The sequence below is a fragment of the Pseudophryne corroboree genome, chromosome 4, assembly GCF_028390025.1.
Source record: "Pseudophryne corroboree isolate aPseCor3 chromosome 4, aPseCor3.hap2, whole genome shotgun sequence".
Classification (NCBI taxonomy): domain Eukaryota; kingdom Metazoa; phylum Chordata; class Amphibia; order Anura; family Myobatrachidae; genus Pseudophryne; species Pseudophryne corroboree.
Genome location: NC_086447.1, coordinates 325,974,948 through 325,999,807, shown reverse-complemented (window position 1 = coordinate 325,999,807; position 24,860 = coordinate 325,974,948). Strand labels below are relative to the sequence as shown.

The 24,860-nt window shown below is 46.9% G+C and overlaps 1 protein-coding gene across 27 annotated transcripts in view; it reads left to right on the top strand.

The window, feature by feature from the left end:
• The window catches only part of DLG1 (discs large MAGUK scaffold protein 1), a 1,011,951-nt gene that overhangs the window by 838,421 nt on the left and 148,670 nt on the right, over nt 1-24,860 (top strand). For all 27 annotated transcript variants that reach the window (XM_063916386.1, XM_063916392.1, XM_063916391.1 and 24 more), the window contains 2 exons: nt 14,869-14,971; nt 22,074-22,188. In XM_063916386.1, the coding sequence (XP_063772456.1) occupies nt 14,869-14,971; nt 22,074-22,188 (218 nt within the window). The remainder of the gene's footprint in view (nt 1-14,868; nt 14,972-22,073; nt 22,189-24,860) is intronic.

Genomic DNA, 24,860 nt, shown 5'->3' with positions numbered 1-24,860 from the left:
ATGGCCTAAGCTAGAAGAGTATCAGATTTAGGAGCGCTGTCGTGTAAGTCTCCTTTCCTAAGTTTTTTTTTCCAGATAAAGCAGTTCTCAGAACTAGATCTGGTTATCTTCCGAAGGTGGTTTCAAAGTTTCACCTTAATCAAGAAATTGTAGTCCCAGCTTTTCAGGTATCGGGACTTTCTGCGGGAGAAGTGTCGCTGGACGTAGTCCGAGCATTAAGAATCTACATAGATCGTACTAGTGCCATCAGAAAAACAGATTCTCTCTTCATCCTCTACGGATTTCATAGAAGAGGATGGCCTGCTAGTAAACAGACGCTGGCAAGATGGCTCCGAATGGTAATATATGAAACTTATTCTGATGCAGATCTCCCTACTCCGGCTAATGTCTCTGCTCACTCTACACGTAAGGTAGGTCCTTCATGGGCAGCACAACAGGGTGCTTCAGCAGAACAGATTTGTAAGGCAGCCACATGGTCTTCCATAAACACATTCATCAGCCATTATGCCTTGGATAATTTTGCCTCTCATGACGCAGACTTCGGGCGAAAGGTCCTCCTATGTAATCAGGAGCGTCCCCACCACTAAAACTGGCTTTGGGAATCCCAATGTTATCCTGTGAATAACCTGTGGACCCAGCCTGAGAAATAGACGTTATGGTAAGAACTTACCGTTGATAACGTAATTTCTCTTATGTCTACAGGGGTCCCACCCTGACACACCTGATTTGAGGATCTTGACAATCACTAAACCTCTTCCCTCTTGTATGGAAGGGTGTGCATGTATGTTCTTATCACCTAAATAGGTTTCTACATGATGCTCCTGCCTAATCGCTGTGGAAAGAACTGATTTGACTGAGTCAGTGGGCGGGATTATATGGTGAAGTCGAGATGCATCCTCGGAGGCCAGAAAGCTCGTGACCGTTTGGTGCCATTTCCGCTGTCTCTCCGGCATATCCCAATGTTATCCTGTGGATACCTGTGGACATAAGAGAAATTACGTTATCAACGGTAAGTTCTTACCATAACGTCTATTTCTCACTTGGAAAGTGGTGATGCTTTTGGCATTGGCATCCGCAAGGCAGGTGTCTGAGTTGGGGGCCTTGTCTCAGAAGAGCCCTTACCTGATCTTCCATGAAGATAGGGCAGAGTTGAGAACTCGACAACACTTTCTTCCAAAGGTGGTTTCGTCTTTCCATATGAACCAACCTATTGTGGTGCCAGTGGCTACTGACCCTTTCACTGATTCAAAGTCTCTTGATGTGGTCAGAGCTTTGAAAATTTATGTCGCAAGAACAGCTCGGATAAGGAAAACGGAGGCTCTGTTTGTCCTGTATGCTCCCAACAAGATTGGGTGTCCTGCTTCTAAGCAGACTATTGCGCGCTGGATCAGAGGGACGATTCAGCACGCCCATTCCACGGCAGGATTGCCGATACCAAAGTCGGTAAATGCCCATTCTACAAGAAAGGTGGGCACATCCTGGGCGGCTGCCCGGGGGGTCTTTGCTTTACAACTTTGCAATTTTACAAGTTTGACACCTTGGCCGATGAGGACCTCAAGTTTGGTCAATCGGTGCTGCAGGGTCATCCGCACTCTCCCGCCCGTACTGGAGCTTTGGTATAACCCCATGGTACTGAAGTGGACCCCAGCATCCTCTAGGACGGTAAATACTTTTCTCCTAGTCCGTAGAGGATGCTGGGCACCCGACCCAGTGCGTAATTTACCTGCAGTTGATATTTTGTAGTTCCACTAATGTTGTGTTACGATTATTTCAGCATGTTGCTGCAATGGTTCATGCCCATTGGCGTGTGTTATGTTGAATGCCATGTTGTGCGGCATGGTTGAGGTGTGAGCTGGTATGAATCTCACCTTTAGTTTAAAAGTAAATCCTTTCCTCGAAATGTCCGTCTGCCTGGGTACAGTTCCTATACTGAGGTCTGGAGGAGGGGCATAGAGGGAGGAGCCAGTTCACACCCTTGAAAAGTCTTAAAGTGCCCATGGCTCCTGCGGTCCCATCTATACCCCATGGTACTGAAGTGGACCCCAGCATCCTGTACGGACTAGGAGAAAAGGATTTACCTGTAGGTATTAAAATCCTATTATAACAGAGATTGCACTTATGACATTTTGCTCCTTTAATGCGTTAATTTTCTCCTCTAATCTACTATAAACAAAAAATAAGAATTTATCTGCTTCATTACTCAATATATAATGATTTCACACCTTTCTCTTACGTCCTAGAGGATGCTGGGGTCCACATTAGTACCATGGGGTATAGTCGGGTCCACTAGGAGCCACTGGCACTTTAAGAGTTTGAGTGTGTGGGCCGGCTCCTCCCTCTATGCCCCTCCTACCAGACTCAGTTTAGAAAATGTGCCTGGAGGAGCCGGTCACAGCTAGGGAAGCTCTACAGAGCTTCTTTAGTAAAGTTTAGTTTAGAGTTTTATTTTACAGGAAGGCTGCTGGCAACAGCCTCCCTGCTTCGTGGGACTAAGGGGGAAATTTAGTGTCCGCCCTGCGGGTTCTGAGCCACTATCTCCACTGGCAGGACACTGAGCTCCAGAGGGGATCGAACGTTCCCCGCCACAGGGTATCACTCACCCCGGCAGCATGGCGCCACCCCCTTACAGAGCCAGAAGATCGGTGGCGAGTTAGTCACCGGCCCCCCTTGCAAGCGGGATAAGACTGTATGAAGATGGCGGCAACACGGTATGGAGTGCAGTACTAACTGCGCTCCGGTGCTCAGCGGCGCTGTGAGAGGCGCCCTGAACCAGCGCCTACACCTTGCACTGGTCACACAGCCTGTCAGGGTCCCGGGATCTCAGCCAGCATAAATCCTCAGGTCAGTATAATCCTATGAAGAGCGGGAAGACAGCACCAGTAAGGGGGCGGAGCTTCTCAGAGCGGACCCAGCAGCGTTCAGCGCCATTTTCCTGCCTGCAGAAATGCGGTCAGTGAAGTGCAGTCCCTCCAGAGCCACTCCAGCTATCTCTCACAGTACCAGAGGGTTGTAGGGGGAGGAGGCTGTGTAAAGACTGTGTGACCTATTAAGGTACACAGTCAGCGCTGGTTTAGGGTCTCCCTATACCTGGGAAGCGCTGTGTGTTGGTTGAACCCAATCTCTGTGTCTCTTGCAGTGTGTGTGTGTGTGTGTGTGTGTGTGTGTGTGTGTGTGTGTGTGTGTGTGTGTAGAGTCTGTGGTCTCCTTTAAGCTATGTCCAGGGACTCCGTGTCATATGTTGCAGAGGATATGTCCTCTCAGGATGATCCCATTCCATGTAATCAGGATTACACTGTTTTAGCACAGATACCAGCAAGGGAGCCTGAATGGTTATCCTCTATCAAATCCATGATTTCTCAGATTTCTACTAGGGTTGCACAGAATGAATCTGCAACTCAGGTTTTACAGAACTCTATGGCAGTTTGGTCCGGTTCTGTTACCTCAGGGCCCCCCTCAGGAATTTCCCATAAACGCGCTCTTGCACAGATTATGCAGGATGACACGGATACCGAATCTGACATGGCAGACGGGGATGTGCTTAGGGGGGCTGCATTTCTTGCTAAAGGGGTGCAGTTGATGATAGAGGCTATAAGGGATGTGTTGAATATTGCAAATACAACACCTGAGCAGGTTGAGGAGGCTTGCTTCACTGACAATAAGAAAGCCTTGCTAACCTTCCCTGCATCCAAAGAATTAAATGCTATATTTCAGAAAGCATGGGAAAACCCGGAGAAAAAATTCCAGATCCCTAGAAGGGTTCTGGTTGCTTTTCCCTTCCCTGAGGAGGATAGGAAAAAATGGGAAAACCCACCCATAGTGAATGCGTCTATATCCAGACTCCCTAAAAGGTGGTTTTACCTGTTCCAGGATCTACTGCCTTAAAAGAGGCGGCTGATCGCAAAATTGATACTACGCTCAAATCCATATACACGGCTTCAGGGACGATACTACGGCTTACTATTGCCTGTGCATGGATTTCCAAAGCTATAGTAAAGTGGTCAGGCACGTTACTTGAGGATTTGGATACTATGGATGAAAGTGACGCAGAATTGTTTTTACGTAATATTCAGGATTCTGCAGGATTTATGGTGGAATCCATGAAGGACCTGGGTTCGATGGCTGCAGGAATTTCTTCCATGTCTGTCTCTGCTCTTCGAGGACTGTGGCTGTGCCAGTGGTCTGCCGACGCGGAATCCAGGAGAAGTGTGGAGACCCTACCCTACACAGGTTATGCTCTCTTTGGGGAAGCGTTGAATGCGTGTATCTCCACGGCTACAGCGGGTAAGTCACCTTTTCTTCCCTCAGCTGCACCTGCTGCGAAGAAACCTTTTCCTTCAGTGGCATCACAGTCCTTTCGTGTTACTAAAACAAGAAAGGCCAAACCGTCCAACACCTTCTTTAGAGTTGGTCGGACAAAATCCAAGAAACCTGCTGCTGCAGGTTCCCAGGAACAGAAACCCGCTTCTGGTACGCCAAAGTCCTCAGCATGACTGTGGACAGCGCGGCCTAGAGGTTGGGCCAGTGGGGGCGAAACTCTGACATTTCAGTCACCTCTGGGTGTCGTCTGGCCTGGATCCCTGTGTACTAGATATTGTGTCCCAGGGGTACCGGCAGGAATTTCAAGATCTCCCTCCTCACCGGTTCTTCAAATCAGGCTTGCCAGCTTTGCTGGCAGACATGGCTACCCTACATGGAGCCATCCAGAAGCTGGTGGAGGCACAGGTTATCGTACCAGTTCCTCCCCATATGCAAAACAAAGGTTACTATTCGAACCTTTTCGTGGTACCGAAACCGGTTGGTTCGGTCAGGCCCAGGTTGGAACCAACCAGGAGGTTGTCCTTTCCTGGGAATGATCCTCGACACGGAAGTGCAGAGGGTGTTTCTTCCAGAGGAAAAATCATTGGTGATACAAACAATGGTACGGGATGTCCTGAAGCCAACCCGGGTGTCGGTTCATCAGTGCATTCGCCTTCTGGGGAAGATGGTGGCCTCTTACGAGGCTCTGCAGTACGAGAGGTTTCACGCTGGGTCCTTCCAATTGGATCTCCTGGACAAGTGGTCGGGATCCCATCTACACATGCACCAGAATACGTCTGTCCCCAAAGGCCAGGATTTCACTCCTCTGGTGGCTGCAATTACCTCACCTTCTGGAGGGCCGCAGGTTTGGGATTCAGGACTGGATACCACGGATACAAGTCATAAACCGACAGGGCGGAACGAAGAGCAGAGCTGCAATGGCATAGGTAACAAGAATCATTCTCTGGGCAGAAAAACACACATTGACGCTGTCGGCAATCTTCATTCCAGGTGTAGACAACTGGGAAGCAGACTTCCTCAGCAGACACGATCTCCATCCAGGGGTGTGGGGTATCCATCCAGAGGTGTTCAAGGAGGTAACAGATCTTTGGGGCATACCCAAGATCGACATGATTGCCTCTCGTCTCAACAAGAAGCTTTGGCGGTATTGTTCCAGGTCGAGGGACCCGCAAGCAGTGGCGGTGGACACCCTAGTGACTCTGGGTGTTCCAGTCGGTGTACGTGTTTCCTCCACTTACACTCATTCCAAGAGTTCTCAGACTCATAGGGAGAATAAGAGTTCAGGCAATCCTCATTGCTCCAGACTGGCCAAGAAGGGCTTGGTACGCGGATCTTCTGGATCTACTGCTAAAAGAGCCGAGGCCTCTTTCTCTTCGGGAGGACCTGTTGCAGCAGGGGCCATTCACCTATCAAGAATTACCACGGCTACGTTTGACAGCATGGAGGTTGAATGTCAGATACTAGCTCGGAAGGGCATTCTGAACAAGGTTATTCCTACCCTGATACAGGCTAGGAAAGGAGTATTGTCAAAACATTACCATCGTATTTGGAAAAAAATATGTATCTTGGTATGAGTCCAAGAAGTTTCCTGCGGTGGAGTTTCAACTGGGATGGTTTCTCCTCTTCCTGCAAACAGGTGGGGATATGGGCCTGAGGTTAGGATCCATAAAGGTCCAAATTTCGTCCCTATCCATTTTCTTCCAGAAACAGTTGGCTGCCCTCCCTGAGGTTCAGACTTTTTTAAAGGGAGTTCTGCACATCCAACCTCCCTTTGTACCGCCTACGGCGCCTTGGGATCTTAATATGGTGTTGCAGTTCCTCAGGTCGGACTGGTTTGAGCCTGTACAGGAGGTTGAGGTCAAGTTTCTCACGTGGAAGGCTGTCACTTTGTTGGCCTTAGCTTCTGCTAGGCGTGTGCCGGAGCTGGGGGCTTTGTCATGTAAAAGCCCATACTTGGTCTTCCATGAAGACAGAGCTGAGCTTTGGACACGTCAGCAGTTTCTTCCGAAGGTTGTGTCGGCATTTCATATCAACCAACCTATTGTGGTGCCAGTTGCGACTGACTCCCCGATTTCATCAAAGTCCTTAGATGTTGTAAGGGCTTTAACGATCTGTGAGGAGGACTGCTCGTCACAGAAAGTCAGACTCTCTGTTTGTCCTGTATGATCCCAAGAAAATTGGGTGTCCTGCTTCTAAGCAGACAATCTCTCGCCTGATCAGGTTCACTATTCAGCATGCGTATTCTACGGCAGGCTTGCCGTGTCCTACGTCTGTAAAGGCCCACTCTGCTCATAAGGTGGGTTCTTCCTGGGCGGCTGCCCAGGGTGTCTCAGCCTTACAACTCTGCTGAGCAGCTACTTGGTCGGGGTCGAGCACGTTCGCAAAGTTCTACAAGTTCGATACTTTGGCCTCTGAGGACCTTAAGTTTGGTCAATTGGTTCTGCAGGAGCCTCCGCGCTCTCCCTCCCGTTACTAATGTGGACCCCAGCATCCTCTAGGACGTAAGAGAAAATAGGATTTTAATTACCTACCGGTAAATCCTTTTCTCGTAGTCCGTAGAGGATGCTGGGCGCCCGCCCTGCGCTTCGTTATCCTGCAGTGGTTATTTAATTCAGTACTGCTTAGTTGTGGGTAAGTACGGTTTTGTTACTTGGTAAGTAATCCTGTTAAGCTGTTGCTGATGTTTCAGGCTAGTTAGCTTGGGTTGCCTTGTGTGTGAGCTGGTGTGGGTCTCGCCACTATCTGTGTAATCCTTCTCTCGAAGATGTCCGTCTCTTCGGGCACAGTTTCTAGACTGAGTCTGGTAGGAGGGGCATAGAGGGAGGAGCCAGCCCACACTCTCAAACTCTTAAAGTGCCAGTGGCTCCTAGTGGACCCGTGTATACTCCATGGTACTAATGTGGACCCCAGCATCCTCTACAGACTACGAGAAAAGGATTTACCGGTAGGTAATTAAAATCCTATTTATTGTGATTCTTTTTTTTCTGGTTTGTTTATTTGTTTTGTGATTTTTTTTTTTTTTTTTAGAATATTTTTTATTGAAACATAAAATGCATGCTTAAAACTTAGGCCAATAAAAATTATATGAAATATCCATCAATATTTATAAATGACAGAAACATAGTAAAATGCACAAAAATGTAATACTAGTCAGTGAGAGGACCAACCAAAAACACGCTCTCAAAAGCGAGGTTGGTAAGCATATTACGAAGTTATTGTGCAATGACATCATTCAATAAGCAGATAAGATAGATGAACCGAAAAGTTAAATCATTTAGATAATAAAATTAAAAAAAACACTTTCTCCTACCTCTTACTAGGGAAACTCCACAACAACTATCCCTCAAGAGTTACTTGGGTCAAGAGCAACAGGCAGATCATTATCAATCGTGTAATAGATACCAGGAAGTATAGTGTAGACAGTGGTGACTTTGGCATCTTCTCAATAGACAGTGTGGAGATATAACACTCCCACATACTAAAAAAATCGTTCCACCTTAAACTCCTTTTTCAGTCCAGGCAGAACAAATAAAAAAAGCTAGGACCTAAACAAGGACAATGATGGGTGATATGGGGAAATCCATTCTTGTAGTATTGTTTTGCGTAGGGAGGCCAGGAGGCCAATCCCGGGCGTTTTTTTCAATCCCAGGATTCGAGATTGTAAAACGCTCAATTCCGGGATTGCAGTAGGGATCAGTGGAGGGCAGTGGAGAAGGGTGTATGGAGCAGGGAGGCTGTTGGGAGCAGCGCTGGAGGGTGGTTGTAGTGTAGGAAGCGGCTCAGGAGGGAAGCTGCAGGGAGCAGCGCTGGAGGGTGGGTTTAGGTAGCAGCATGGGAGTTAGGCTGTAGGGAGTACTGCAGCGAGGGTGGGTGCAAGTAACTATTTACTGTCAGGTGGGCGGCTGCCATGGACGCGCTGAAAACGTCGGCGGCCTTTCAAATTGTAGCGCTGACGGTCAGTCAGAACGGGCAGCCAGTCAGGAGCTGCTACTGCTTCCCTGATTGGCTGCCGGTCCGCAAGCCCTAATTGGCTGGCGGCCGGCGCAACATTTGAAATGCTGCCGCCGCGTTTAGCGCGTGTCCATGGCTGACGGCTGCCTACTATTAATAGTAAGTATTACTTACACTCACCCTCCCTCACTGCACATGGGCAATCTAATCCCGTGAATACCGGGATTGGAGGCTCAAATCTTGGTATTCAAATCCCGGGATTGGCCTCCCTAGTTTTGCGGGCAGCTGCACGAATTGGCAGGAGTAATCGCTTACCCCTTTCACTTAACAGAGTATGCGAAACACCGCCCATTCTGCAGTGAAAGGGAGATCATTATTCAGGTGGTCTTCAGCATAGCTTTTGACCTGGAGCCAGAACATTCTGACAGAGCCAAAAACAGTGAAATGAATCTGCATTATTCTCACCACACTTACAGCATGTGAGTGAGTGGAGGAGCGTCCCATAAGCAAACTCTTGGTGAAAAAATGTTCAAAAACATTTTGGTATACCTGGCCGATGGGAATGTTTTTCAAGAAACCTTCAGTGCAGCTATCAAATCTTTAGTTGATAGTGAGGGAAACTTTGGTACCATTGTGCCATCCCGGTTGAAGAAATGAAATGATCCATATCATCTAGGAAGTACTGTGCATGTAATAATGAGAGCTTTTTTTAAGAATAGGAAGGCACAATAAAAGCTATCCACAGGGTTCTGCCAGCCATTAACTGAAAACTATTGGACTACTTTTCTTATGTAGTGCTTGGCCTAAGGAAACGCTTGGGGATTGCCAGCTAGAGTGGCTTACTTTATCCACAGCCTCTGCAAATGTTAATATTTATTTTGCGTTCCTATTAACCAGTCAACCTATATTGGTAATCACTTCAACCCACCATGTCGTAAATGGGTGTGTGGCCAGAACATTTTGGAATTCGGAGTTATCCAAGAATGGAAGAAATAAAGTTTTATAATACTTCAAACCAGATTTATGCCTGATCATGTGCCATACTTTCCTGGTGTTCATCAAAAGGGGATTATCTCTTAGACTCTGAAGTACTTCCTGGCCATGGAGACGTAGGAAAGCAAACAAACTGCCACTGTCCAAAAAGCCTACTTCAGTAGAAGTATTTGCATAAGTGTCACTGTCGTGAACCCAGTCAGATCGGTATCCCGATTATACATTTGTATGTCTGGGAAACATATCCCACCATTCACCTTAGTCTGCTGTAATCTCAAATGTCTACATTTTCTCTAGCATCCATAAGGGATATTGGGGACACATAAGTCCGATGGGTATAGACGGGGTCCAAAGGAGCCAGTGCACTTTAAATTTCTTTCACTGGGTGTGCTGGCTCCTCCCCTCTATGCCCCCTAAAGGTAGTTTAGAAAAAAAGTGTCCTAATGAGAGGTTGTACACTCTGCTAGCTCCAGTGATTTTCTTCATTTTATTTTAAACTTTTGTTTGTTTCGGAATGCTGTTTGGGCAACAGCATACCTGCACCGTGGGAGTTAGGGGAGGGGTCGGTCACCGGCCTCGTGAGGTGCAGCCACTGCGCCTTGTCTGTCGCAACCGCAGCAAGCCGCACACCCCTAACATTGTCTGAAGGTGATCGTCGTGGTGAGTACACACTGGGGACCCCGCTAGGGGGGTCCCCCGACTCTTGGTGCGGCAGAAGCACGGGTGAGGCATACGGGTCCCTCCTGGGGGGGGGACCCACTATAGCCCCTGCGTGAGACTGGCTAGCGATTGCTGTACCAAACATTCATGTAAGACTACAGCATAGTTAGGAGACAGGGCCAGTATAAATATAACTATGTAACTCCAGCGCTATTACAGGGGGCGGCGCTAAATCAGAGCAGGCTCATCAGCATTTTGGTGCCTTCCTCTGCATAAGCAGCAGCAGCCTCACAGCTCCTCCGGACTGTCACACGCTGCATCGCTGGTACAGGGTGTTAATTAGGGGGAGAACCGCTAATTGTGCGCAGATATTATTCCTCTGACTGAATTACATTGTACAAGCAGTTCTTACTGGTATGTAGAAACGCTGACAGCCTCACTGGGGCTCTGCAGCGTTTGGTGTGCTGGGTCCTCTCTTCCTCTGCGTCTCCTCTCACATGCAATAGGGCAGGCTTGCATTGTAATCAGTCTGTGTTGTATGTGGGTTGTGTTTTCCTTATGGTAAAACAAAAGTTATGCTGTGTATGTAATGTCAGATTCTCCCCTCTTTAATCTGGTTCCATATCATGTGAGCAGTCTAGTCAGTCCTCACAAAATGCTGAAGACAATAAGGGGGAGATTCACGAGCCCACCTGGCTAAGGGCTATCAAAACTATGATGTCTGATATGTCATCTCAGCTCACTGCAAATACCAACAAAGCACAAGAACTGCAAAAAGCAGTAGCAGATCTAGCTGCCAGGGCTGATGTTCCCCAACCCCGCCTCTTTACTGCAGGTCCACATAAACGTGCTTTACCTGCACTTCTATCAGATTCTGATGATGATATACAGGATGATGGGGACGATGTGGATCCCATAGGTGGTGATTCCACTCCTACACAGGGTATTGAACCCCTCATTTTAACTATAAGGGATGTGCTGAAGCTCCCCCTAGAGAATGCTGCAAATCAGAAGTCGTTTTTACTCCCTCAAGACAAACTGACTGTCACATTTCTTTCTTGATTCTAAGGAATTAGATGATTTTTTTTAAACTAGCTTGGAAGAATCCAGATAAATAATATCAGGTATCAAAACTGTTTTTGCACACATTCCCCTTTGCCCCCGAGGGTAGAAAATTCTGGGAAGAATCTCCGGCTGTAGACGTCTCGGTCTCTCGCCTCTTTAAGTAGGTGGTACTCCTCCAGGCTCCTTTACGGTAAAGGACCCGGGGGATAGGAGAATTGGATGACAACAGGTTGCATGTGTCATCCATAGGTTGCTGGAGGACACATGCAATTCACACCTGGGCTACTCAAATCCAGGAGGGTCTCTCGGGTGACATGACCTTAGTTAATACGGTGGCTTTACTAAAACACATTCAGGACACGGCAAGAGCCCTCTGTGACTCCCTAAAAGAGATTAACAATATTAATGCTACAGTAGAAGCCATATGGTTGCGTAAGTGGATTGCAGATGCTGACTCCAAATGTGGAATGTCTTCCCTTTACAGGTGAATGGCTCTTCGGAGGCGCGAATTGGACGCATGGATCTTCAAAACTACTGCTGGGAAATCCACGTTTCATCCCTCGGGGGCTCCACTCGCTAGACGTACCTACCCGGGCCTGTCTACTCAGTCCTTTCAATCCCCCAGATTTTGATCTAGGGCCAGAGATGCATCAAATGCAGCTAGAGGCGCCAGAGGGAAACCTAAGAAACCAGCCGTTGCCGGCTCTCAAGAATAGAGCACCAGTTCAGCTTCTGCAAAGACATCAGCATGACGGTTACCACCCATCCCGGGAGGATCCCGAGGTGGGAGCCTGGTTACGTCACTTCAGCCACATTTGGAAAAGTTCCTGACAGGATGCCTGGGATAGGGACCTAATTTCTCAGGGTTACAAGCTGGAGTTTAATGGTGCTCCTCCCCAACGATTTTTCAAATCAAGCTTACCAGCTTTGGAAAATATGCGTGTTACGCTACTACAGGCCATCACAAAGTTGGTCCAGTTCCAATTCATTGTTCCAGTACCCCTGCAACAGCAAGGACAAGGCTATTACTCCAGTCTGTTCGTTGTGCCAAAACCGGACGGGTCTGTGAGGCCAATTTTGAATCAGAAGTCCTTGAATCCTTATCTAAAGGTTTTCAAATTCAAGATGGAATCTTTGCGAGCAGTGATCGCAGGCCTGGAACAACAGGAATTCCTTGTGTCCCTGGATATCAAGGACGCCTACCTCCATATCCCAATTTGGCCTCCTCATCAGGCCTATCTGAGTTCGCTCTGCTGAACAATCATTACTAGTTCCAGGCGTTACCCTTTGGCCTTTCTACAGCTCCGAGGGTGTTCACGAAGGTGATGGCGGAAATTATGTTCCAGCTCATGGTCCAGGGGGTCAAAGTGGTCCCTTACCTGGATGATCTCCTGATAAAAGCGAGCTCCCACTGCTCCATATAGATCGCACTATACACCTTCTGTCACACCACGGGTGGATCCTCAATTTACAGAAGTCCCACCTAGAGCCATCTCAGCGGCTCCTGTTTCTGGGAATGCTACTGGATACTGTAGCGCAGAAAGTGTTCCTCCCAGAGAACAAAGTGGGAACGCTCCAGGAAATGGTTCACATGGTTCTCCAACCAACTCGAGTTTCCATTCATCTTTGCATAAGATTGTTGGGAAAGATGGTAGCCTCGGTCAAGGCCATCCAGTATGGATGGTTCCATGCCAGACCCTTTTAACTGGACATCCTGAACAAGTGATCCGATTCCCATCTTCAGATGCACCCCCGGCCACGATGGCTGCAGTCTTCCAGTCTCCTGGAAGGTCTACGCTCACGACGGATGAGAGGATGGGGGGCTGTCACCCAAGGGGTGCAGTTCCAGGGCAGGTGGTCTGCCCAAGGGGCCCTTCTTCTGATCAGCATCCTGGAATTTTGGGCTATCTATAATGCCCTGATTTAGGCCTCCCTTCTGCTCCGGGATCAAGCAATCTAGGTACAGTCGGATAACGCCACGGCTGTGGCGTACATCAATCGACACAGAGGGACAAAAAGCAGGGCCTGCATGTGAAAAGTATCAAGAGTCAAGAATACTCCTCTGGGCGGAGAGAAATACACTAGCGTTGTCCGCAATCTTCATTTCGGGAGTGGACAATTAATGATTAATGTCAGATACATGTTCTAAACGTTTTATTGAGACTGCAAATCTTTAATAGTAAGAAATAAGGGAAGGACTTGGAGAAGATACGTAAACCTCTGGAAAAAACTAATTTTAATCAAGTTAGACTGTCCCACATAGGATAAGGTAACGTCCCTCCAACCCTCCAGCTCATCTGAGATGACCTTTAAAGTGTAAGTATAATTTAAAGAATAAAGACTACCCAAGCAAACCGTTATATGGACCATGAGATATGTGAAATGGTATCTGGTCCACTTAATTGTGGTATCTCCTACTACTAAGAATTGTGCAGGATGGGTACTTAAGCAAAGTGCTATGGATTTTTTCAGTGTTTGCTGAAAAGCCTGATACCTCATCAGATTGTTGCAGAATCTGGAAACTAGGTTAAAAATACTGTTGTCTTTTTTTTGGGGGGGAGGGGTTGTAATTTGTAAACTGATAAACATTGATATCTATTTTCAAAACCCCATTAAAATTGCTGAATAGTAAATGCAGCGCTGTCCAGTGGTTTCAAACCACCTCCCTCCCCTTGGGCAACTATATTTTGTGCTTGTTTCAAGGTATCTCGCTGTATCGAACATACAGAAATTGATCAGAAACGAATGCACAAAGCCTGTCTTACCTCAGATAGACCGCATTAAATCTGGTCCTCTATATCCAAATTTTGTTGGAGAATTTTTGACATGTGGAGTGCACGCGGTTTTTACTTCAGTTGGGAAAGTAACAGGTGTGACTTTACCTTTAGACCATTAGCTCTGTTTCATTATTTTCCGAGGGAGATGACATATTGGTCACAAAAGCTACCATTGCGTAGCTGTGAGGGACCGCTTCTGTACCAAGTATGCATGTATTTGAGGGTAAGATACAGAAACACTTTGAATTTGAGACAGCAGATTGCACATATTTTTCCTCAGCCTCGTCTCCTCTAGTGAAATGGTTCAGATGGAGCGAATACCAGGAAATGCTAATAGGCTCCTCCTTCCAAAGTAGGACGAACTAATGCTGACCATACATTAGAATGATCAGCATCAGATGCGAGTCATCTCACAATTTCCCTTAAACTCCCTGGGTGCTCCCTGGCAGTCACAGACTCATGATTTGCTGTTATTACACACAATGTGCATAGACTCTTACAACCCATCATACCCCCTATATGCCTCACAGAAAGCATGATGCTGATCGAATAATGCATTGTATATGCATAAAACATGGTACGATGTGAATACAATTACGACGGATAACATGGGTTGCACGTATTGATCAGAGGATGCCACATTCGACCCGCGGGACCGCAAATCGTAATCTTACCCAAATAATGCACGATGTGCGTATGATGCATCGATTGAGGCGTCCAAGTCATGTATTCATACCTAAAATCGTTCTAGTGTATGGCTAGCTTTAGTCTCCTAGATTTTCCCCAATCTAGTTATTGAGATGTGGAACTTGGCTTCTGCCTCTTTCTGCTTACTTTCTTCTCTGGTAGGTTTACATAAGTGCGCATCTTTATTTTTTGTTTTGCTATGTACCCATTACATGTTTATGTGTACTCCTTTGTTTTCTGTATCCCCTTTGTTCTTTTTGCTTGAAAACGTCAATAAAAATTTAATATTTCAAAAACTGAAAAGGGACTAAAATGTGATGAATTGATGCAGTACATGACACATATAAAAATAAAGCTGCTCTTACAGTATTTCTAAATTATATGGAGAGGTACATGTGAATTGTCTTTTGCCGCACAGGTAAATGGTGTTGATCTCAGAGCAGCCACACATGAACAAGCAGCAGCAGCGTTAAAGAATGCCGGTCAGACCGTGACTATTATTGCACAGTACCGTCCAGAAGGTACAGTATATATAATTTTTTTCACTATTTGCCTGAATCCCAGAACTATGCTTTTGTGCACTTAGGTAAAATTTTCCGGTTAAAAACTCAACTCGATGTGACACTTTTTTTACTTGCAAGTTTAAAGGCACCAGTCAATAATAGGTGATTCAGAGAAGTCCAGTAAATGTACTGCAGTGTATGAATTGTAGAAATTAGCTTTTTCTCTAACGTCCTAGTGGATGCTGGGGACTCCGTACCATGGGAATAGACGGGCTCCGCAGGAGACTGGGCACTCTAAGAAAGAATTAGTACTAATGGTGTGCACTGGCTCCTCCCTCTATGCCCCTCCTCCAGACCTCAGTTAGAATCTGTGCCCGGACAGAGCTGGGTGCTTTTAGTGAGCTCTCCTGAGCTTGCTGATAAGAAACTATTTTAGTTAGGTTTTTTTATTTTCAGAGAGCTTCTGCTGGCAACAGACTCTCTGCTACGTGGGACTGAGGGGAGAGAAGCAAACCTACTAACTGCGGCTAGGTTGCGCTTCTTAGGCTACTGGACACCATTAGCTCCAGAGGGTTCGAACACAGGATCTTAACCTTGGTCGTCCGTTCCCAGAGCCGCGCCGCCGTCCCCCTCGCAGAGCCAGAAGACAGAAGCCGGCAGAAGCAATAAGACATCGAAATCGGCGGCAGAAGACTCCTGTCTTCACATGAGGTAGCGCACAGCACTGCAGCTGTGCGCCATTGCTCCCACACTACCCACACACTCCGGTCACTGTAGGGTGCAGGGGGGGGCGCCCTGGGCAGCAATTATGATACCTCTTGGCAAAAGTCACATATATACAGCTGGGCACTGTATATATGTATGAGCCCCCGCCATTATTTTTACACAGAAAGCGGGACAGAAGCCTGCCGCTGAGGGGGCGGGGCTTCTTCCTCAGCACTCACCAGCGCCATTTTCTCTCCACAGCTCCGCTGAGAGGAAGCTCCCCAGGCTCTCCCCTGCAGTCTCCAGGTAGAAAGAGGGTAAAAAGAGAGGGGGGGCACATAAATTTAGGCGCATAAATCAGTTATACAGCAGCTACTGGGTAAACACTAAGTTACTGTGTAATCCCTGGGTTATATAGCGCTGGGGTGTGTGCTGGCATACTCTCTCTCTGTCTCCCCAAAAGGCCTTGTGGGGGTCCTGTCTTCAATTAGAGCATCCCCTGTGTGTGTGCGGTGTGTCGGTACGATTGTGTCGACATGTTTGACGAGGAAGGCTACGTGGAGGCAGAACAGGTGCAGATGAATGTGGTGTCTCCGCCGACGGCGCCGACACCTGATTGGATGGATATGTGGAAGGTGTTAAATGATAATGTAAACTCCTTGCATAAAAGGTTGGATAAAGCTGAAGCCTTGGTACAGTCAGGGTCTCAACCCATGCCTGATCCTACAGCTCAGAGGCCGGCAGGGTCTCAAAAGCGCCCACTATCCCAAATTGTTGACACAGATATCGACACGAATTCTAACTCCAGTGTCTATGGCGATGAGGCAAAATTGCAGCCTAAAATGGCTAAAGCCATCCGCTACATGATTATAGCAATGAAGGATGTGTTGCATATATCAGAGGAAAACCCTGTCCCTGACAAGAGGGTTTATATGTTTGGGGAGAAAAAGCAAGAGGTGACTTTTCCCCCTTCACATGAAAGTGCTGATTTCCAAAAGATTACTTATGGCGTATCCTTTCCCGCCAACGGACAGGTTGCGCTGGGAATCCTCCCCTAGGGTAGACAAAGCGTTAACGCGCTTATCCAAGTAGGTGGCCCTGCCGTCACAGGATACGGCCGCCCTAAAGGATCCTGCGGATAGGAAGCAGGAAGGTATCCTGAAGTCTGTTTATGCACATTCCGGTACTCTACGGAGGCCAGCAATTGCTTCGGCCTGGATGTGTAGTGCTGTAGCAGCATGGACAGATACTCTGTCTGAGGAAATAGATACCCTGGACAGGGAGACTATTTTACTGACCCTGGGGCATATCAAAGACGCTGTCCTATATATGAGGGATGCCCAGAGGGACATTTGCCTACTGGGCTCTAGAATAAACGCAATGTCGATTTCTGCTAGAAGGGTCCTGTGGACTCGGCAATGAACAGGTGATGCCGACTCTAAAAAACACATGGAGGTTTTACCTTATAAGGGTGAGGAATTGTTTGGGGACGGTCTCTCGGACCTAGTTTCCACAGCTACGGCTGGGAAGTCAAATTTTTTGCCATATATTCCCTCACAGCCTAAGAAAGCACCGTATTGCCAAATGCAGTCCTTTCGTTCACAAAAAAGCAAGAAAGTCAGAGGTGCATCCTTTCTTGCCAGAGGCAGGGGTAGAGGAAAGAAGCTGCACCATACAGCTAGTTCCCAGGAACAGAAGTCCTCCCCGGCTTCCACTAAATTCACTGCATGACGCTGGGGCTCCACAGGTGGAGCCGGGAGCGGTGGGGGCGCGTCTCCGAAATTTCAGCCACCAGTGGGTTCGTTCACAGGTGGATCCCTGGGCTATACAGATTGTGTCTCAGGGATACAAGCTGGAATTCGAAGTGATGCCCCCTCACCGTTACCTCAAATCGGCCCTGCCAGATTCCCCCAGGGAAAGGGAGGTAGTGTTAGCGGCAATTCACAAGTTATATCTCCAGCAGGTGGTGGTAAAGGTTCCCCTCCTTCAACAGGGAAGGGGTTACTATTCCACAATGTTTGTGGTACCGAAACCGGACGGTTCGGTCAGACCCATTTTGAATTTAAAATCCCTGAACATTTATCTGAAGAAATTCAAGTTCAAAATGGAATCGCTCAGAGCGGTCATTGCAAGCCTGGAAGAGGGGGATTTTATGGTGTCTCTGGACATCAAGGATGCTTATTTGCATGTCCCCATTTATCCACCTCATCAGGAGTACCTCAGGTTTGTGGTACAGGACTGTCATTACCAATTCCAGACGTTGCCGTTTGGCCTGTCCACGGCACCGAGAATATTTACCAAGGTAATGGCGGAAATGATGGTGCTCCTTCGAAAGCAAGGAGTTACAATTATCCCATACTTGGACGATCTCCTCATAAAGGCGAGGTCCAGGGAGCAGTTGCTGATCCGCATATCACACTCTCAGCAAGTGTTGCAACAGCACGGCTGGATTATGAATATTCCAAAGTCGCAGCTGATTCCTACGACGCGTCTGCCCTTCCTGGACATGATTCTGGACACAGACCAGAAGAAGGTGTTTCTCCCGGCGGAGAAGGCTCAGGAGCTCGTGACTCTGGTCAGAGACCTCTTAAAACCAAAACAGGTGTCGGTGCATCACTGCACGCGAGTCCTGGGAAAGATGGTGGCGTTATACGAAGCCATTCCCTTCGGCAGGTTCCATGCGAGGATCTTTCAGTGGGATCTGTTGGACAAGTGGTCCGGATCGCATCTTCAGATGCATCGGCTGCTCACCCTATCCCCCAGGGCCAGGGTGTCTCTTCTGTGGTGGCTGCAGAGTGCTCACCTTCTCGAGGGCCGCAGGTTCGGCATACAGGACTGGGTCCTGGTGACCACGGATGCAAGCCTCCGAGGATGGGGGGCAGTCACTCAGGGAAGAAACTTCCAAGGGCTGTGGTCAAGTCAGGAGGCTTGTCTGCACATCAATATCCTGGAACTAAGGGCCATATACAACGCCCTGAGTCAAGCGGAGCCTCTGCTTCGAAACCAACCGGTGCTGATTCAGTCAGACAACATCACCGCAGTGGCCCATGTAAACCGCCACAAGAAGCAGGGTGGCAATGGCGGAAGCCACCAGGATTCATCGTTGGGTGGAGAATCACGTGCAAGCACTGTCAGCAGTGTTCATTCCGGGAGTGGACAACTGGGAAGCAGACTTCCTCAGCAGGCACGACCTCCACCCGGGAGAGTGGGGACTTCATCAAGAAGTCTTCACGCAGATTGCAAAACGATGGGAACTGCCACAGGTGGACATGATGGCGTCCAGCCTCAACAAAAAGCTAAAAAGGTATTGCGCCAGGTCAAGGGACCCTCAGGCGATAGCTGTGGACGCACTAGTAACACCGTGGGTGTTCCAGTCGGTCTATGTGTTTCCTCCTCTTCCTCTCATACCCAAGGTGGTGAGAATCGTAAGAAAAAGAGGAGTGAGAACAATACTCATTGTTCCGGATTGGCCAAGAAGGACTTGGTACCCGGAACTGCAAGAAATGCTCACAGAGGACCCATGGCCTCTGCCTCTCAGACAGGACCTGTTGCAACAGGGACCCTGTCTGTTCCAAGGCTTACCGCGGCTGCGTTTGACGGCATGGCGGTTGAACGCTGGATCCTAGCGGGAAAAGGCATTCCGGATGAAGTTATTCCTACGCTAATAAAGGCTAGGAAGGACGTGACAGCAAAGCACTATCACCGTATATGGCGAAAATATGTTGCTTAGGGTGAGGCCAGGAAGGCCCCTACAGAGGAATTCCAGTTGGTCCGGTTCCTGCACTTCCTACAGTCAGGAGTGACTATGGGCTTAGAATTGGGGTCCATAAAGGTCCAGATTTCAGCCCTATCCATTTTCTTTCAAAAAGAACTGGCTTCTCTTCCTGAGCTGTACGTTTGTTAAGGGAGTGCTGCATATTCAGCCCCCTTTTGTGCCACCAGTGGCACCTTGGGATCTCAGCGTGGTGTTGGGTTTCCTGAAATCCCATTGGTTTGAGCCACTTAAGACCGTGGAGCTAAAGTATCTCACGTGGAAAGTGGTCATGCTATTGGCCTTAGCTTCGGCTAGGCGTGTGTCAGAATTGGCGGCTTTGTCATGTAAAAACCCCTATCTGGTTTTCCATATGGACAGGGCAGAATTACGGACTCGTCCGCAGTTTCTGCCGAAGGTGGTGTCATCCTTTCATTTGAACCAACCTATTGTGGTGCCTGCGGCTACTCGTGACTTGGAGGATTCCAAGTTGCTTGATGTAGTCAGGGCTTTGAAGATTTATGTAGCCAGAACGGCTGGAGTCAGAAAAACTGACTCGCTGTTTATCCTGTATGCATCCAACAAGCTAGGTGCTCCTGCTTCAAAGCAGACTATTGCTCGCTGGATTTGTAACACGATCCAGCAGGCTCATTCTGCGGCTGGCTTGCCGCATCCAAAATCAGTAAAAGCTCATTCCACAAGGAAAGTGGGCTCTTCTTGGGCGGCTGCCCAAGGGGTCTCGGCATTACAGCTTTGCCGAGCTGCTACTTGGTCGGGTTCAAACACCTTTGCAAAATTCTACAAGTTTGATACCCTGGCTGAGGAGGACCTTGTGTTTGCCCATTCGGTGCTGCAGAGTCATCCGCACTCTCCCGCCCGTTTGGGAGCTTTGGTATAATCCCCATGGTCCTTACGGAGTCCCCAGCATCCACTAGGACGTTAGAGAAAATAAGATTTTACTCACCGGTAAATCAATTTCTCGTAGTCCGTAGTGGATGCTGGGCGCCCGTCCCAAGTGCGGACTTTCTGCAATACATGTATATAGTTATTGCTTAATAAAGGGTTATGTTATGTGGCATCCGTTGAGTGATGCTCGTTTGTTGTTCATACTGTTAACTGGATGTGTTATCACAAGTTGTACGGTGTGATTGGTGTGGCTGGTATGAGTCTTACCCTGGATTCCAAAATCCTTTCCTTGTAATGTCAGCTCTTCCGGGCACAGTTTCCTTAACTGAGGTCTGGAGGAGGGGCATAGAGGGAGGAGCCAGTGCACACCATAAGTACTAATTATTTCTTAGAGTGCCCAGTCTCCTGCGGAGCCCGTCTATCCCCATGGTCCTTACGGAGTCCCCAGCATCCACTACGGACTACGAGAAATAGATTTACCGGTGAGTAAAATCTTATTTTTTCTGTTTGAGAAAAAGCATGGTTTCTCTCTGCATGATGACTTGCCAGTCTTCCTCCTGCAGCAACCACCCCCAATTTTATTCACATTTTTCTTATAAAATGGTAATTTTATGCTGATTTGTGTCCTCTTAATAGGCATTGTAAGTGTTACGTACTATTTCTAATTTCACACCTGTATTAATGTTTGCAACATCCACCTAATCTTATTCTCTGTTTGAAACTATTGGTGTAATGTACAGTGAGACTAAACATCTCTTGTACAATCTTCCAATTTAAATAGTGGGATAAATCATTGCCAGTGTATGTCCTGTGTATGAGCATAGCTAGGGTTGGGGCACTTGGAGCAGGTGCTTTGGGGGACAGTGTTTCAACTGCCCAGGCAGTGTTTACAATGGCCACACACACACACACACACACTTTTTTAGTGTGTGTCACTCAAAAGTTGCTCGCCTCAGTGATCCTGGTGGACAGTGTCAGAGGCTCTGATGCCATCTACCAGGATCACTGCATTGTAAGTCGTGTAACTACTGAGTGACCGAGACTGACCGGCTCAGTGTGCTGTGTGACTGCTAGGACGGGACTTGCCAGCGCCGCTCACCTCAGCAGGCAGGGGCAGCCTGGGGTAGAGTAGCTACTGACATCGATCAGTGTGCCCTCCCCCCGAGCAGAAATTAGTGAGTGAATGGTGGGCTATGTGTAACACACAGGAGTGTGCCCTGGGTAGAAAGGGGACAGAGAGGATGGGCATGGGGAGAGCAGCAGTTTGTGTATTTGTATATTTCATATTTATTTTCTCATTTTAGTTTTGCCACACATGTTGGCCTTGCTTGCTTAGCAAAATTTAATGGGGGAAGCGAGGGGTTCCATAGTGTAGGCATGCTCTGGGCCCCATGGCTCCAGAAAACACCTTTATTCTTGTGATGCTACTCGTAAGTTGGTAGAACATTGAATTTTTGAGTGTGGTCGTCAAAGGAACTGTTTTAGCTAGGGTATATCCTTTACTGTAAATGTAAATATGTACAGTATATATTAGATGTGTCTTCTGGTACCCATGTTGCTTCTACAGTATTTGGCTTCTAGAGAGTCTTTGCCTGGTTACAAGGGAAACCCATATCTTCGAGCCAGACCAGGTCTAAAGTTATGGCATACAATACATGCACAAAAAAGAGTTTAGTAAGAATTTAGTAAGTCTAATTTAAACTTGGATATTTAAATTGAACAATCTTGCCACTTATTTTATTTTTTCTTTTAATGTAGAATATAGTCGTTTTGAAGCTAAAATACATGATCTAAGGGAACAAATGATGAACAGTAGTGTCAGCTCTGGTTCCGGATCCCTTCGAACAAGCCAAAAACGATCATTATATGTCAGGTGAGCTCATAGGAGATATTAACAGTCTGTAAAGTATTTTTTAGATTTTGTGTTCATCTTTATGCCGAAGAAGAAAGTACTCAATGTTTCATATCGGTCATCTGTACTTGGAAATGTGAGATCAAAGCCCATGTATGATCTGGGAATCGGTTCTATGGCCAGTGGTGGAGCTTGTTCTATAATATGGGATACTTTATGTATGTGATTAAATTATTTATGGACCCTCTTAGGGTTTTATAGTACAAGGAGGCACACTGCACAGTATCACACATTGATCTCAACTTTACAGTAAGTTGAATGCCAATCAAAAGTTTTAGTATACACACAAGCATGCAACCACAACCTACATTAAAGAAAAAAAAGAGTATTCTGCAGCTGTTGTGCTGAGGGTTTTCACAAAATACTCTCAAATCTCCTTTTCCTTGACTGCTTTCCTGGCAGAGTCGCATCAAATATGACCATTCCAGGCTGGGTTTTCCCTGACATGGTCACGCATCTAGTCAGAAACTGCCTACTGTGCTGCTCCAGGAAGATCTTCCAGCAGCTGACACACTCAGAGGGACTTTAAAAAAAAAAAAAAAATAGGTGTATTTATTAAGTCATGTTGGATATGTTTTTAAAGAGATGTTCTTAACCTAATTTAATCATGGAAGAAAAAAAACTATAATTTCTGAGCGGTTTTTGGAAATATTAGCCAATTAAGCTGTTAAGCACATGTATGCACAAATGCATTATTATTTTTATTGACTCAATTCGTTGACTTTATTCTTGCTTTTATTGTAACAGGATGTATTTAAGCAATACAGCTTCTCCCTGAATCAACGCATCTTTATTCTTGCCTTGATATAACAGTGTCAAATGTATCTAATCTCTTATCCTCTCAGCATTGAAGTAATCAAAAATAAATCATATGATTAAAGCATTGTCCTGTAATGGACAATAATAATCTGCCATTTTCAAAATTAAATAGATCTAGCTTTTTTATTTCCAGACACCTTTTAGTAGGGCATAGTTTACATAGAAAATTGAGTGACCAGATAATAGAATCAATTGGTTAGCTGGCTTATGTTTTAGGATCCACTAATCTTTTTTTTTTTCTACCTAAAACAAGTATTTTCATCTAAATAAGTTTTCATTTCTATTCTTCCTGCTGCAGTAATGTAGAGTCTCATGAATAGGTCACCTTCATTTCCAGCCTCCCCTGTGAAGGAGGGCTGCAGCGTTCACATACATTTTGTATTATGCATGCACTTTAAGATCGTATGCGTGTTCTTTCTGTCAGCATCTATTATTTTTAATGCTTGTTATGCTCAGCAATATTTTTATTTGTTTTAACTGTAAACTTGATGTAGACTACTATTAGAGTACAGTAGCCAGTGTGGAATGTTAATAAATATGTGTAGCATATGGGTTCTGTGATGCACTGTATTGTAATTTTTATTGTCTAATATTTGTACAAATTATAATACCATTAGGGATATATAGATAATAGATATAGATAATGATGATATTTTTTATTTTCTCTAACGTCCTAAGTGGATGCTGGGACTCCGTAAGGACCAGGGGGATAGCGGCTCCGCAGGAGACTGGGCACAAAAGTAAAAGCTTGAACTAGCTGGTGTGCACTGGCTCCTCCCCCTATGACCCTCCTCCAAGCCTCAGTTAGATTTTTGTGCCCGAACGAGAAGGGTGCATGCTAGGTGGCTCTCCTGAGCTGCTTAGAGTAAAACTTTATTTTAGGTTTTTTATTTTCAGTGGGTCCTGCTGGCAACAGGCTCACTGCATCGTGGGACTAAGGGGAGAAGAAACGAACTCACCTGCGTGCAGAGTGGATTGGGTTTCTTAGGCTACTGGACATTAGCTCCAGAGGGACGATCACAGGTTCAGCCTGGATGGGTCCCGGAGCCGCGCCGCCGGCCCCCTTACAGAGCCAGAAGAACGAAGAGGTCCGGTGAAATCGGCGGCAGAAGACGTTCCTGTCTTCAACTAAGGTAACGCACAGCACTGCAGCTGTGCGCCATTGCTCTCAGCACACTTCACACTCCGGTCACTGAGGGTGCAGGGCGCTGGGGGGGGAGCGCCCTGAGACGCAATAAAAAACAGAAATACCTTAGGATGGCAAAAGAAATACATCACATATAGCTCCTGGGCTATATGGATGTATTTAACCCCTGCCAGTTTTCCAGAAAAAAGCGGGAGATAAGGCCGTCGTGAAGGGGCGGAGCCTATCTCCTCAGCACACAAGCGCCATTTTCCCTCACAGTTCCGCTGGAAGGACGGCTCCCTGACTCTCCCCTGCAGTCCCTACAGAATCAGGGTAAAAACGAGAGAGGGGGGGCACTATTGGCAGCTAAATTATAAACAGCAGCTATAAAAGGGAGTAACACTTATATAAGGTTATCCCTATATATATATATATAGCGCTCTGGTGTGTGCTGGCAAACTCTCCCTCTGTCTCCCCAAAGGGCTAGTGGGGTCCTGTCCTCTATCAGAGCATTCCCTGTGTGTGTGCTGGGTGTCTGTACGATTGTGTCGACATGTATGAGGAGGAAAATGATGTGGAAGCAGAGCAATTGCCTGTATTAGTGATGTCACCCCCTAGGGAGTCGACACCTGACTGGATGGTTGTATTTAAATGTCAGCACTTTACAAAAAACTGTTGACGACATGAG